Genomic DNA, 15139 nt, shown 5'->3' with positions numbered 1-15139 from the left:
TCTCACCAATACTACAGTGATGTGTTGCTGCAGGCCACTATATCAATTGAGAACTAAACGTGGGAGCTTCGCTGACACACCTTTAGCTCATGGCTGTACCCAGTCTTCAGTGCTGGGTACTAGTAATCCTGGCAGACACGATTTTCAATTCCTTTTTTGTCTGGCCAGCGGAAGTGCAGGCACGCAGAGCCGTGAACGAGGGGTTTCTGCAATTGGCGCAAAACGGCAGGTAACTGCTAGCATTGCACTACACACTTTTGGGGAGGGGGGTGCATTTCTGGCTGTCTCAACGCTCTTATACCATTATGTTGCTAATATCAAAACATTATGTGTCCTTGTCCATGTTTAGAATCTCTCAGTTATCTCTTGCAGGTGTTTCATTCGTAGGTAAGTGTAACTTCTACATTCACATGTTAATAATGTTGGCCAAAGTTTTGAAGACAAGGAAGGAGTCTTTCTTGGGAATTCCAGTAGGAAACATCAGAATACTGAACATTATAGCCCATTCCCTTTCACTTGTATGATTCACTTGTATGTCTAATAAGCTGAAGAAATGTATTGAGTGATCATCATCCTTATAGCTTTTTTTTTTTTGTTACAGAGCTCAAGAACATCTTGAGAATAGCACTAAGGCAACTAAGGTTTTCAGCCAAAATAATTACAGCAAACCACCTCATACAAGTAATGCAAACACAAACAGTGTTAATCTGCAGGCCTGTGAATGTATTCAGACACCAGCAAAAGAGCCTAATGACTCTCCTTGTAAAGGTACAACAAATTGTACATCAAAATCCGCACAAAGCAGGTGTATTGAAGAGTCTGAAGTTACATTTTCATCAGTATTTGATGAAAGCAATTTTAATGATGATTTTCCATATAAACATAAATATGGTATGTTGAAATCAAATAGTCCCAGTCATCAGACAGAAGAAGTTTATGAAGCCAGTGATGGTGGAATGAAAAGTCTTAATAATAAAAATAGTAATGAGTCATTTACGAGTCTGCAGGAACGTACAGAAACTCCTCCATCAGGGTTGCCACCACCCACAGCAACTGATACTGAAGAAAATTCGAAAAGTGAAAATGCAGAACTTTATCCTCAGAATCTAATTGATCTAACAGACGTTTCAAAGACCATAAGCAATGACATGCATGATGAAAATGTCATGACTAGCTTTAAATGTTTGGAGCAGCCTGCAGACGAAGGTTGTGTTTTCAAGAAACCTGAAATCCCACTCAGCAAAAATAAATTTGGAAACCAAGATAGGGACTGTGGACTTGATTGGTTTTATGAGTCACACACAGCATTTAATATCAAGTGGGCAATTAGAAATGAGTGTTCTTTGTTTTCAAACTTATTGGGATCGGCCAGTTCTGTGAATAGTGATTTTTTTGAAAATAGATTTTCTGCAAATTCAATTGACAAATTAATGTGCAATATGTATAATGATGTTGAAAGTGATGCAGAAAATGTGCCTGAGCCCCTTGAAAATTTTGAGATTTCAATTGATAATGATAGTGTGCCAGAAAAAATCAAATCTGATGTATTGGGTGATGCAGTTCTGAAAAGAAATGTTAATACAAATGATAATAGCCTCATTGCAGCTTCAAGCCAAGAATTTTCATCAGAAGAATTTGAAGATGAATCTCCCAGTTCTGAATTTTTTCATACAGTACAGAATGCTTCTCCAAAGTCAGTACAGTCATTGCAGCCACCAAAATGTATAAAGGAGTTAGTTCAACACTGTGGGGAAAATAAGATTCAAGAGCTTTGTACTAAACAATGTTTGAAACAACGCAACAACACTGAACTAAAGTTTCCTGAACGAAAAGCTAAATCATTTAATAAAAGAAAATTTTTCAAGAGTCCTGTGATTTTCCAAAATTCAAATGTTTTTGCCAATAGAAATGTATTGAAAAATACGGAAGTATTGCCAACGAAAATTGAAACAGGTTTTTGTGGATTTCCTGTTACATCACACGATGATATGCTATTTTCTGGAGAAGATGAAGTTTTGCAAACGAAAAGTCAGCAGGAAAATCCCATAAAACAAAATACAACATTCAGAATATTCAAGACAAAGTCGTTTCCACAGAAAAATGTTGAGAATTTTGTTTCTAAAAGTTCCCGAGTACCAATGAAATTAAAGCAACAGAAATTGGATTCATTTAACTTTAAGATAATTTCTAATAAAAAAGAGGAATCAAATATTGGTGCACAAGATAAGTTTAGAACTTCAAAAAAAATTTATTCTTCAGGGGCTAGTCAAGTATGTACAGTTGATGAACCTCCTGTATTAAATGCAGATATCTACAGCATCAGCGAGACAGACAATGAAAAATCTGTCTTAAAGTTACCATTGAAAGCTAAAATGAACTCGAATGTGTCTGCTCGAAAAAAAATTAGATTTCAGCAACCTACGAAACTAAGTTTTGAAAAGGTGAGTAAGCTATTGGCATATGCCTATATACCACAGTGAACTAAATGAGAGATAAAATTTAGATGTTTGTGGATGGACTTTGTGGTGTATGAAACAGCAGAGGAGGGGGGAAAACATGCAATGTTATCTGGACTGGCTAGATCACTGGTCCATGGAGAATGGAATGGCATTAAATGTAATCAAGACGAGGAGGATAGTATTAAAGGAAGATTATTGCTGGAAGGGGTAGAAGTTACAAGAGGCATAGGAGCAACCTGTACAGATCAACCTGGGTTGGGGAAAGCCAATACAGCAAGTGGTAAATAAGGGGCGGGAGGTTCCTTGGGCTAATTGAAGGATAATTGAAGGAAACAGGAAGCAAGGTAAAGGCAAAGGTGTACTGTATGTTGGTCAGGCCGATGATGGAGTGCGTGGCGGGAGTTTGGGATCCACGGAGATAAGAGAGCTATAGATTGTACAGCTCAAGGCAGCGAGATGGATCATGGGTGTACAGGGACGTCGGAACAGGGGGGGGGGGGGCAGCAGGGGCGAGTCGACCCCGTGCTGTTATGCATGGGGGGGGGGGGGGGCGAGAGTAGCATTTCGCCACCCTCCTTTTCCCAGAGTAAATGTTAGGTCCTAGTAGTATTTTTCTCAACCAGTAGTTACAAACGTTGCATTGGTGATCGCATTGATTAGAAAATCAAATTTATGATTGTCAATATACTGTAAAATGATTGCAAATTCCTAGATGGTATTTTATTTAAATTGTACTACATCTACTGTCAGAGTAGTATTTAATACATACTACGTCATAAAATTCTTGGAATGGTATATTTAATATTTTGGTTCGGAAACTCATTAAATAGCACAATTATGCATCTAAAATTCCCAATTTTTCCGGGGGAGGGCTCTAGGACTGAGGTAAGTGTGAGACATCTTTTCGCCCCCTCACTCATGAAAACGTTCCGACGTCCCTGTGGGTGTATAGTGGGGAATGGAAGGAGAAGAGGGGAGAGACACAGCCCATGGATGATGATCATGAAGCCGGATGTGTGGGAAACACTACAGTGGAGGAGGAGTATAGAAAGGCTGGTAAGGCTGTTCAAGGTGGGAAGAGGGTTGTGCAGAGATGGGAACAGAGGGAGGAGAGACCATAGATACAGAGAGAATGGAGGCAAACAGAAAGAGGGATGCACTCGTTCTTGGTGAGGACAAAGTGGGAGTGGAATGGGCTTGAGCGGAAGGTATTCCAAGTGAGAGTTGCAAAGGACCCACGGAGGAAACGTAAGGGAAAGGGAGTGCAAAGTAGGGGGAGGATTCCTTGCCACCGGGCTGAAGTCCATTGCAGGTGTATTTATAATTCTTATTCTATGAACAAAAAATAAATTATGTATTATTTTTGTTTTTCTTACCAATATTCGTCACACTCATCGTTACCATTGTCCATCTCTCATGTAAAATTCTGTTTATAAATGCAAATTAACTTGTAATCTCTTTGTGGATTATAACTCACTTGATTGTGTATTTAGTGTTAATGTAGGTTTATCCTTCAATTACCTTCCTTATGACAGTGACAACAGTTTTTTTTTTTTACAGAAATATCTTTATATCTAAAATAGAGAGTTGGAGTCAATTTCTGAATTACATTTAGTCATACTGGCACATATTGATACAGTAATATTCTTTGGCTGTATTTTATGTTTATAAATTTGTGTTTCTTATGTAATGTATTTTTCAAACTTCAAAATTTATTAAATTAAATTTGTTTTTTCTATAAAAGGACAGTTTTTTACAAGAAACATTGAAAGAAACTGATGAAATTAAGTTTATTTTCTTTACATTGACAAAAGAATTATTTGAAAAAGTACTTAATGATTTGAAGCAGAATATAGTGCAAGAAATTTGTCTTGCAATCGTCTACAGGTAAGTAAATACATAATTCATATAATTTTGGATGCATATTGTGATTGTGTGGAAAAAACTACCAACAGTATGAAGTTTTCTTATTAAATTTATAATGTGATATAGACAACGAATAAACTCTTAACATTTATGAGATTAATGGTGTAGGTAAATGATACTTAGCTATGTTATTTCACTTGGACTAATCAAGCACATAAATGCATTAGAAGTGGTTTATCAGTGGCAATGATGGCTAACTCATCATTGCGACTGTCGGTGGTAGGTTCATTCCCAACAGGGGCGCAACAACAGGGGGGGGGGGGGGGGGGCAAGGGTATTTTGCCCCCCTCTGAAACCTTGAAGTGGGGGCAATCGGGGGCAAAGAAAGTGCTGTGTAAACAATTTTTAGATAATAAAACTGTTTAAATAGCACCATTTTCCACCTTGAAATACAAATTTTCCCAGGGGGGGACCCCCGGACCCCCCGCTTCAATAGGGGGGGGGATCAATGATTCTTTATAAAAAGGTATATTGCCCCCCCTTTGGAAATTTAGTTGTTGTGCCCCTGATTTCCAACCCTCCAACCCTCAGCATGACGTAAGTTTGTGAGCAATGAGTCACTATCCAGTGGTTTGAAGTCCACTGTGATTTTAGAGGTTCCATTGCCATAAGCCAGAGGCCATAACCCCGTCCCCTCCTTTTTTCCCTTTACCGCCTCTCTCCCAGAAGGTAAAAGATGCAGTGGATAAAAAGACTTCTGAAATAAAATTTTGGGCTATTTTTTATCTTAAATACTTATCAAAGATGGATATATATAACTATGACGTCGACCAGGGCTACACCCTCCCTAAGCCCGATGTGCTTCACGCTGCTGCCAACCCCCTCTCCACCCACCGACACCCTCTATTTCAAACCTCCCGCCAACAAGTGTGTGGGGCGCCTCAAGACCCCACAAGCAGTCGTCTTCGCCGTAACATAGCGTGCCCGCCGCTGAGAGCGGGCCGGTGAGTGCTAGCAGGGGGAAGTCGAGCGTAGCTCCACATGGGTTACGTCACGTGCCCATCCACGTGGTGGTACCCAAGGTCTACACGTACGCCGATCCGAAACCCCCCTCATCCACGACAACTATTAATAGCTTAGTATGAATTTAATATCTATGCTAATTTATTAGTATCTAATTCTGAAGTCTCGTTCCCCTGATTATTTTTTTGGGCAGGGGGTCACTCCCAAAAGTAAGCCTCTTTGCATACCTTCAATTGAAGGGTGTTCCATTCACTCAAATGATTGTGTGTAAAGGATATGTTCAGCAGGTAGTTTAAGAAGAGTATTTAGTCAATAATAATTTTATCCCCGTATACATATGATCATTTGGTACTCTTGTTTGTATTTTAGAGTGCATTTTTCGTCAGAAATTTCTTTATGTTTTCAGGGAAGGATTCTGCCAGCTCAATAAGCCCCTGGAACACACTATGTCGACCATTTGCAATCCAAAAGGCATAATGTTTGGTGTCATGGACACAAATTGTGATATTAAGTATTATTACTTTGATGTGTGCTCACCATCCCAGATGGACGAAAGCAGGTATTTGCCTTTAGTATGTGCAATCTTCCTGTTGTGTAACCTTGCAAGCACTGATCTCATTTTATAGTACTAGCATTTTAAGATATATTGTAAAGTTATACTATACTTAGTTATGTTGAATGTATTGTGAACAGAATTGCTGGTGTGTCAACTCAGGTTGAGGTATCATTCCAATCATGCCCTGAAGATTGTGATTTTGATCATTTTCATTCTATTTTTAGAGCAGTAGGTACCAGAGGTGTTTCAAGACCACCATTACATTAGGGATCCCATCTTTTTAAGCCTTTGCATAACCTATTTAATATGGATTTATTTTTCAAAATATAGCTTGTTGCATTTTTATTTAGCAAATCCACAACTGGAGTTACACTTCATAAAGACATGTCGCCATCATCTATTAACTGTCCAAACTATCTCCACGGCAGCCAATATTACAGACTAAAATATCCCACATAGCTGTCTCCACTTTTGAATGGATTGTATGTAAAAAATTATTTCTCAATGGTTTTTTTGTTTTATCAAATAGTTGTGGCAAAATATTTTCATTTTTCTGTTATGTAACTTTAAATGCTTAATGTTTTCAAATTTGACTTATCAATTGTTGTGTTTTTTTTTTAATTTTAAAAATGGCTATTGTTTTATTTTATTTTAAAAAAAGAATTAGTTGTATTACTATCAAAATATATTTAATTGGAAGTTTTACTTGAAATATTTTCAGAGACTTTATTCTTAAATTGCTGAACAGCCAGTGCCGAATGATCTGCTTTGAAGCACAAGAAATGTTTGCTTTTCTGATTGATAAGTTTCAGTTTTCACCAAGACAAGGTAGGCATAGCCTGTTTCTTCTCAATAAGTATGCTTGAGATGTGTCTTTGTGTCTGCCATCACCTGCGGTTTCGTGACTGAAACGTGGGGTGGGCCTAGTGAATGCTGGCATGAATTGAATCTTAAATTGTCTGGGAGGATGACAGGTTAGCTCGTGCATCCAACCAAATTGCTGTTTTGTGGGTCGTTGGCCCCAGCATGTGGTCCAATAGGCTCGCAGATAAAAGGACTAGCAGTTACACAGCTGCACACTCCCTAGCCAGCATAATAGGCAGATTCCTAGCCTATTGTAATTAAAAACTGGTTATTGATTAACGTTTTAGAATACATATTTTAATAAAATGTAGCACTGTTCTACACGACAGGGGATTGCACCGCCAAAATACACTACACTTGTGACACGTTGCACTTTATGTTACTTTACAATTTAGTCCCAGCTGCAGTGTTAGGAGCGTTGTTGAATGGAGATGGCCAATCCCGTACGTTGAAAGAAGTTTAACTGAGGATTCTTGGGATGCAGAATGCTGGCTTATCATAGCGAGAGGGTTTGGAGGGTGGTAAACTGGTAAGTTTGTAGTGCTCTTGAACCAAACTCCAGCATGCGAGCGCTAGTGTCGCAGACTGTCGTGTGCATTTGAATTATCCAAGACAGTTAGTACCCTGAATACTCCTTAAATTTAGCTTACTTCCAACCGTGTTATGTATTCCCTTTACCTCTCTCTCGTGTAGATAGTAATAAGTTAGTAGTCTTTACTTTCCTAGCATTCAAACACCATGCAGATAAAAAGAAAACACTTATTAGTTATGTGAAGTACTCTGTAGACGAAATAGCACGTTTAAAGAGAGAAATTTACGACTGGTTATTGAGAGGTGTTGATGCAGCTGTCTCATGGCACTTTTCAAACTCATCCATGCACATGTACACACACATACACACATGTACACATACATAACTTAAAAGCAGTAGAAAAATGTTGTTTTTAAAAATATTTTGTATAATTTAATACACTTTAAATAAATAATATTTTTATGATTATTTAGTTATTATTTATTTGCTTAACCAGAGTTGAGATTCAAGGTTTTATATAAAATAATGTGATAAAAAATGTAACATTTTTTTTATATACAGTGTTTTTATTCTAACCCGACGATAAGCCACATCAGGCTGAATGCTTTGTCTAGCACAATTTGAACTTGTTAATTTTTCCTGACTTTCAAGTTTATGTATCCTGAATATTTGACAATACTCTAAAGTGGCCTTTTTTTGTAATGCAGCATGGGTCAACTAGAATTATATGTACCCAGAAATTCTTAGCACAGTATGCATGCCCAAAAATAATTTTTGGCTTAAATGTTTGTATATGTTCATTTTTGTTTATAAATCTTTTTTGCTGAATACGAAGACTGGAATAATTGAACCAAACTGTGATTGCAGCATGCATCGAGTGGTTGATGATAGACCCCTTGATTGGCTGCTGGCTGCTCGATCCAGATCATCCTGTATCTTCATTCAGGGAAACCTTGGAAAGGTTGGAAGTTTCTACAACCGTGAATGATAAAATATTTCAGGTAAAAAAAAACTATTATTTTCCTTCTTGAAAAATATCTTTTCAGTAGAGTGTTGTTAGGATAATGTAACTGGATAAGGTGGATTGGATTACTTTCCTAACTTTCCACTTGTGCCTCAGTTCATTTAGTAAAGTACTGTATCTGTAGGAGGTACATTATTGAAGTATTATTACTAACTTAAATGATATCTCTGTCCTGTGTTATTTTTTCATTGAAATTTAAATGAATAGGTACTCCATTTGCAGTAACCAGTTACAAAAAAAATTATTTAGTTGTTAAAAATTATAATTCATTTTATTAGCCGCATGTTTCCAAACAAAAAGAATACCCTAAAATATCATATTCAACATATTGTTGTCGCAAAAAAAAAAACTAAACATAAGCACCTAACAATGATTAAGTTGTAGTTAGTAAAATGTGTGTTAGAAATTAATTTTCCTAGACTTTAAATGAAAAATTTAATTACAATTTTAATTGTACAATAGTGTTTCGAAAAAGTAAAGAAACAGACAGTGAGAAAGTAAAAGTTGTGGTGGGTGTGTTGGCTTCACGGATTGTAACCTAGCAGTCATTTGTTATTTCTGCACTATTTTGGTTCGAGTAGCAGATATTTATAATGGCTGTGTCAGTTCAGAATCCTGCCAGATGTGAAGTGTATTCATTTGTTTTCTTTGTGCAAGAGGTGAGCATTCAGTGGATATTCACAAAGAAATTGTTCCTATCTTTGGGAACATTATGAATAGACATGAATATTATGAATAGTTATGCTTTGTATGGAGTTAGGACCTATGTTCATGAAGAGCACAGAACAGGTAGGCCACAAGTGATCTCTGATGCCCTTCTTCAAAGAATGGGAGAAGCATTTCAAGCAAACAGGCATCTCAAATTGAAAGAATTGGATGAAGTCATGGGTTCTGAAAATGTAAAAAAGAACACAAAAAAAAAGGATGGGCTATGCACTTGACTTTCCCACACGCTTTGCAGAATCGGGTGATTACTTTCTTAATCACATTGTTACTGATGATTAGTTGTAGGTTTATCACCACACACCAGAATCCAAGCAACAGTCAATGCAGTGGTGCCATACAAATTCCCTAAAAGCCATAAAATTGGAAACTTGAATTTCAGCAAAAAAAAATAAATTATGGCTTCTGTTTTTCAGAACAGACAAAGCATTCTTCCAATTGACATAAACCAAGCTGTGCCCAACCAACTTTGTGTGTGCAGCAATGCATTTTGAGCTCGCCTCGGGTGGGTATGTGCAACTCGAGTCTAGACTTGTGTGTGGGAATGAAGAGATAAGCGAGATAGGCCTATGCCAGTACGACTGCAGACAGCCATGTAATTTCTAGTAACGAGATGGAGAGAGGGGCAAGTGTAGAATTGAAAGGTGCATCCTGTTGCGATGTCGCTACCGCACCTGCCTTCCAGGGGGATGAAAGCACAAGTAGTGTTACCGGAGTCATTCTAAACCAACACTACTGCAGTTTTTTAAACCATTAATATTTTCATTATATATATTTTTTTGACCTACTGATGTGTATGAATTCAGGGGAGTGACAATACAACACCTACAGTTTATCATTGTTAGCTGGCAAAAGTATGTTTATTCAATTTCAGTTTTGATGAAATTTCAAATACTCAATTCCCCCATAAATCTAAACACAACCGGCTTGAGCAGTTCCGGTTTACAGAAAATGCAGAACCAAAGAGTGATAGATTCAGTATTTGAAAGATTTGAAGAAAAATATTTGAGGAAGTGAAATCCAGAAATTCACACTCTAGTACCTTTGTAGTTAACAAGGACTGCATTGTTTTAAAGAAACTTTTGTGTACTATGCCAACAACTTCAGTGAACTCAGAATGTTTGTTTAGCACTTCAGGAAACATTTGTGACAAAAAAAAATTAACTATATCCTAAACTTATATATACTTCTTAATTTTTAAAAAATATATATAGTTTTACAAAACTTAATTTTGTGTTTTTTTGCTCATGTTTATTTTTGTTCCTGATTGTCAGAGGTTTGGATTCAGATTGGAATAATAATATAATTATAATAATAATAATTATTATTATTATTTTATTCTCACCTCTGGTTTTCAGCCTGTTAAATGGTTGAAACTTATTTAATATTTTTTTATAATTTACATATTTAATCTTAATGGATACTATATCTGAAGTTAGTCATATTAATTTCTCTTCAATGATTATACCAGACCTATATGTTAATATAGCTTCTGAAAGAAAGCCAGTTAATTTTTATTTATGTAGTCTTATTAACTTTTTTCCTTCACTTACTTTCATTATTTCTCTTACGTAGTAACTGATTACAGCGTCAGTCAATGATGTTCATCATTTATTTGCTTTTTCTATGCTTGCGCTTTGCTTTATTTTCTGTACGCACTAACTGTCAACATCTTCATTAAGGGGGAGTTCCATGCCATGCTGACATGTATTCTCTTCCCCATTTTCCTCGATTCGCCCTATCATCCTGCTTACCCCTCACACACTTCACCACCATGCAGAAGACTTCTGGCCTGTGTAATACACATTCATATCTTTATATTTTTTTTTAATTACAAAAAAAAATTTTGTTTTGTTTTCTTAAAGGGATTTAACTGGTTATATTCTGAGAGGAAGAACAATAAGATAGCACTATTTAATTGTATTTTGAGTAATGTTAGGAATTCATGCTAAATATTAAAATATGAAACTAAATATTAAAATTTAATGACTGCTATTACAATCTCCATTTTACATTATCTGAAAGCATTGATGATTATCTTAACTGCATATTTTTATATGGATTGCTTACTCAATTTCATACCATATGTACAGTTTCCAAGAGTAGGTGTATGTTGTTTCCCCCCATAAAGGTCACTCTTTAAAATAGGTACTTAATAATTTTTTTTTCTTATTATTTTCCAAGTTACATATGCTGTTACAGCATCTGTGAGGTTTTGCTTTTGTAACTCAAAACCATAGATAGTCCCAATTTTTAGTTCTTAAAAAAAGTTCTGTTTCTGACATTTTAAGAAAACTGACGCAAGTGCGGACAACGATCTGAATCGTTGCTGCCATCTTTTGCAAACACTCTCCACGGTGGCCGAGAAGCTGTATGAGAGATTGTCATCTCAGCATTTGTGGGAACTATTCACGGGAGTAGAGCTGAAGCTTGTGCCATTGCTTGCAGGTAACAGCTTGTAGCATTGCTTATCGTAAACATTTAATTACATGTGATGGTATTGCATGTAGATTTCAGGCTTTCGCGGCCATTGTCTAATAAACTATCTTGGCTTTCACGGTTGATGTGTCTAAGGGCTCCGCCTACCTTGCCACGCATATGGTGTGCAGAGCTTCAGATGAAACCATGTGATTTGTAAACTGTTCAAGATATCCAAGTGGGGTCTGTAAAGCATTTAAGAATGTGTTGAGGGCAGATTAGTGTTGTTCTGTTTCTTTATTTTGTTATTAAAATCTGTTTTTAGATAAGTGAAAAGGACTAAAACACGTGTTTTCAGGATAATTTTTTAGACATGAAACGTCCGGTTCAGATTCTTGAAAGCAATCAAGGGACTTGCATTATTCCTTTATCTTCATTTCTCCGCCATATGTTACGGTTATTGCTGGTTATTGCTCAAATCTCATGGTTGTCCTATGCATGACAAGAAGAACGCACACGCCAGGCCAGTGCCTTTCACTCAAAGGTGATAATACCATGCTAGGAACACCAGCAAGCGTCGCACTTATCATCCCGCCTCACTAATGCAGATACACCCTGACTAGGCAGGCTCGCTAATGGCAGATTGTACCGACGTGTTGTTCTGCATTGCAGCAGGCATCATTAGGGTTGAGAAATCACCTGTTGAGATCTCAACCCGGAAGATGCCTGCATCAATGCAGAATGAACCATCGGTACAGTCTACCACTTCGACTTGGCTCAACCATATCAAGCCAAAATATTTTATTTGATAGCATTGTATGTTCTGTCACTTAAAACCAAAAGGACTTTTTTTTTATGTGTCTATTGTTATCATCATAGCTACGTACAACAATGCAAAAGGAAGGTAATTACGTTACACAATTACATATATTTCATTATTGCATGAAAAAAAGAGCTGTGGCATCACCTTAGTTTGCAAATCTGATAGTAATATCTGTAGTTTTGTTGCATACTTAACTGAACTGTTGAATTTGCTCTTGCCATTTATGAATGCCTGCTATCTCTCTAATGTACATCCTTTACTGGCCACTTTTTTCACAATTATAAATCTAATTTATCCTTTCAAAGGGATCATATACATATATACACGCACACACACACACACACAGAGATATATATATATATATATATATATATATATATATATATATATATATATATATATGCAACATTTAATTATAGCTAGAATAATAAAGGGAAAAATATTGGCCTGACATACATTCATATTATTTTGGCTCACATTTTTTTGGCTCCTGGATAATTGTTACGTAAACAATCTCAACATGTGAGTTGGGTTTTGTATGCTTAATTACTAGTTAAAAAATATATGTTATACTTAAACCATAAACATTAAAGTCATTAGAGAGGCAGATATCAATAAATGATAGTTTCAGTTAACTTAAATATTTTATATTTAATTTTTGTTTTGTTACATTTTAGTAATCTTTGTAAGCAGGTTTTATTAGTTTCCTTGCCTGTTGTAATCAAAGATTTTTTCTATAAAATTTCACAGTTTATTTTCCCCCGTCCCAACCCCCTTCAAAATTTGTAACATCTTAAATGGTAGATGGAGAAAAAATTATCTTGACTAGAGTTGTGTATTGTAATTTATTATTTTATAACTTTAGCACTTCTGAAATTTCTGTACAGCAATGGAACTTCGTGGTATTTGTGTTGAAAAGTCAGAATTCCAGAAGATGGATGTCCTTCTAAAGGTAAAAAATCAAGTTTTAAAATTTTCAAATACATAGTAATAATGTACATACAAATATAGGTCTTAAGGTAGGTTTAGTAGTGTTTCGAGAAAATGCAAGCTGTATAGAAAATAGAATAATGATTCTCCAAAAATTTTAAGGAATTACATTTTGAAATATATAAATAAAAATTGAAAGTGTAAAGTTACATAACATTTTAAAAAACACATGATTTTCTTTTGTGTTAGCATTATTATAAAAATGTGTAAAATATATTTATAATTTTTCTTCTTTATAGTGCACCAGTTTTTATACTATGGTTTTCTGACTTCTAGTGAAGTATATACTTGGCACCATAGGCATACCCAGCGGAAGTATTTCGGGGGTTAACCTTCTCAAACCACCTTCCCCCAAAAATAAAGGCAAGAAAATTGTGAATGCTCATGTCGTATGAAGCTCATTGTCTGAAGTATCGCACCGAGCGACAAGCGAAATAATGTCACTGAGCAGCCCAATTGTTAAGCAAACGTAAACAAAGTCGAATCGCAGTGGTTGGTCAGTCTCAGTTCTCGAATCGTGTTGATTGGTTTATGACTACTCTGTACAACTCAACTTCGATTAAGTTTTAGTTTTGCTTAACAGAATTGGGCATTGGGTAGCAGTAGTGATTGCAACTCTGCAACTTAATTTCGTATATAACTCCGTAAAACTGTTAAAACACAAAAAAAAAGTATTTTGGTTACATGAAGTCAGGTGCATTCATTTAAATACTGTACGTATAATATGAAGAAGAATGTTAGATTATCTCAAGATGTGTAATATTAAACAATGGTTACAAACATTAGAAAACTGAAAATTGAGATTCCCGTCTTAGATGAAACGTACCACGTTGAGTACGACGCGGTGTGAAGTCCAATGTGTAGGTGTTTATATTCTGTAGATCAGTCATCTCTAGGTTGTTAAGTAGAATGCACACATTTTAGGTAAATTTCAAAGAAATACCTACTACCCATTGTAATAATGTAATTTTTTTATTTTATTAGGGTTGTGTAGGTATTTAAATATTGTAATGTTAACTTACTTAAGTAGATTGAAAGAAAAATTGCATACAATCTACAAACATATAATAACCCAGATCTGAAAAATTAAACTTGCTGCTATTCTATTTATTAACAGGGTGTCCAGCGACCTGGAAAACCTGGAAAACTGGGAATTGTCAGGGAATTTCGTGTGTCAGGGAAATGTCAGGGATTTTTTAAAAATCGTCTGGAAATTTTGGCCGTGTTTGTTCTTCACGCAGCAGCACGATACAATATGCATATCGATTGTTCAATTCGCCGCGTAAAAATGATCGACGTATCGATTATAATCGGCACATGGCTGTACACATTGCGGCCTGTTAGGCTGGCCAAAATGGCGCGCATTTGTGTACTCTTGTTGATTTTGGTTATCGTTTTTGTTGATGGATAAGTGAATTATTATATCATCAGCCAAACAAAGGTAAGAAACAAAATGTATGTATACTCTACTATAGTTGCTCTATGGGCAAGTCGCAAACTGTTGCCTAATTTGTTTCGTTCGCTCGGCAACGGTTCGTGATGTTCTTGGTTTGTAAACTCCGCAAGCACGCATGTCTGAGTAAAGCAAAAAGTAGAACACTCACCTTTTTTCACGTTCCGGTTTATAAACCGGAACATTAAGAAGGTGAGAGTTCAACTTTTGGATTCGGACATGCGTGCTTGCAGAGTTTATAAATCGGGTCAAACACAAGTCATGTTGTAACGTACTATATTATTTATTTTTTGAATTTTACGTTAGTTAGGCATTTTTCTTGCTTCGAAGTAGGCCAGGCCAGACAATGCAAATTTTTTAAAATACATGAACACACAGCAATTTTGTAGATAAAATGTGACTATTTTC

The 15139-nt window shown here is 36.1% G+C and overlaps 1 protein-coding gene across 6 annotated transcripts in view; it reads left to right on the top strand.

Annotated features, from left to right (window-relative positions):
* Window positions 1-15139, top strand: part of LOC134537676 (uncharacterized) — a 29224-nt gene that overhangs the window by 8846 nt on the left and 5239 nt on the right. For 3 of the 6 annotated variants that reach the window (XR_010076028.1, XR_010076029.1, XM_063378383.1), the window contains exons 3-9: window positions 602-2441; window positions 4204-4346; window positions 5755-5907; window positions 6626-6732; window positions 8168-8301; window positions 11339-11495; window positions 13176-13240. Coding sequence is in view for 4 of the 6 variants with exons in the window: in XM_063378383.1 (XP_063234453.1) it covers window positions 602-2441; window positions 4204-4346; window positions 5755-5907; window positions 6626-6732; window positions 8168-8301; window positions 11339-11495; window positions 13176-13240 (2599 nt within the window). In the remaining 2 variants the exon portion in view is untranslated. The remainder of the gene's footprint in view (window positions 1-601; window positions 2442-4203; window positions 4347-5754; window positions 5908-6625; window positions 6733-8167; window positions 8302-11338; window positions 11496-13175; window positions 13241-15139) is intronic. The other 3 variants (XM_063378386.1, XM_063378385.1, XM_063378384.1) reach the window with 2 other exon arrangements.

The sequence above is a fragment of the Bacillus rossius genome, chromosome 12 (assembly GCF_032445375.1).
Source record: "Bacillus rossius redtenbacheri isolate Brsri chromosome 12, Brsri_v3, whole genome shotgun sequence".
In the NCBI taxonomy this organism is placed as follows: domain Eukaryota; kingdom Metazoa; phylum Arthropoda; class Insecta; order Phasmatodea; family Bacillidae; genus Bacillus; species Bacillus rossius.
This window is presented reverse-complemented; position numbering and strand designations above follow the sequence as displayed.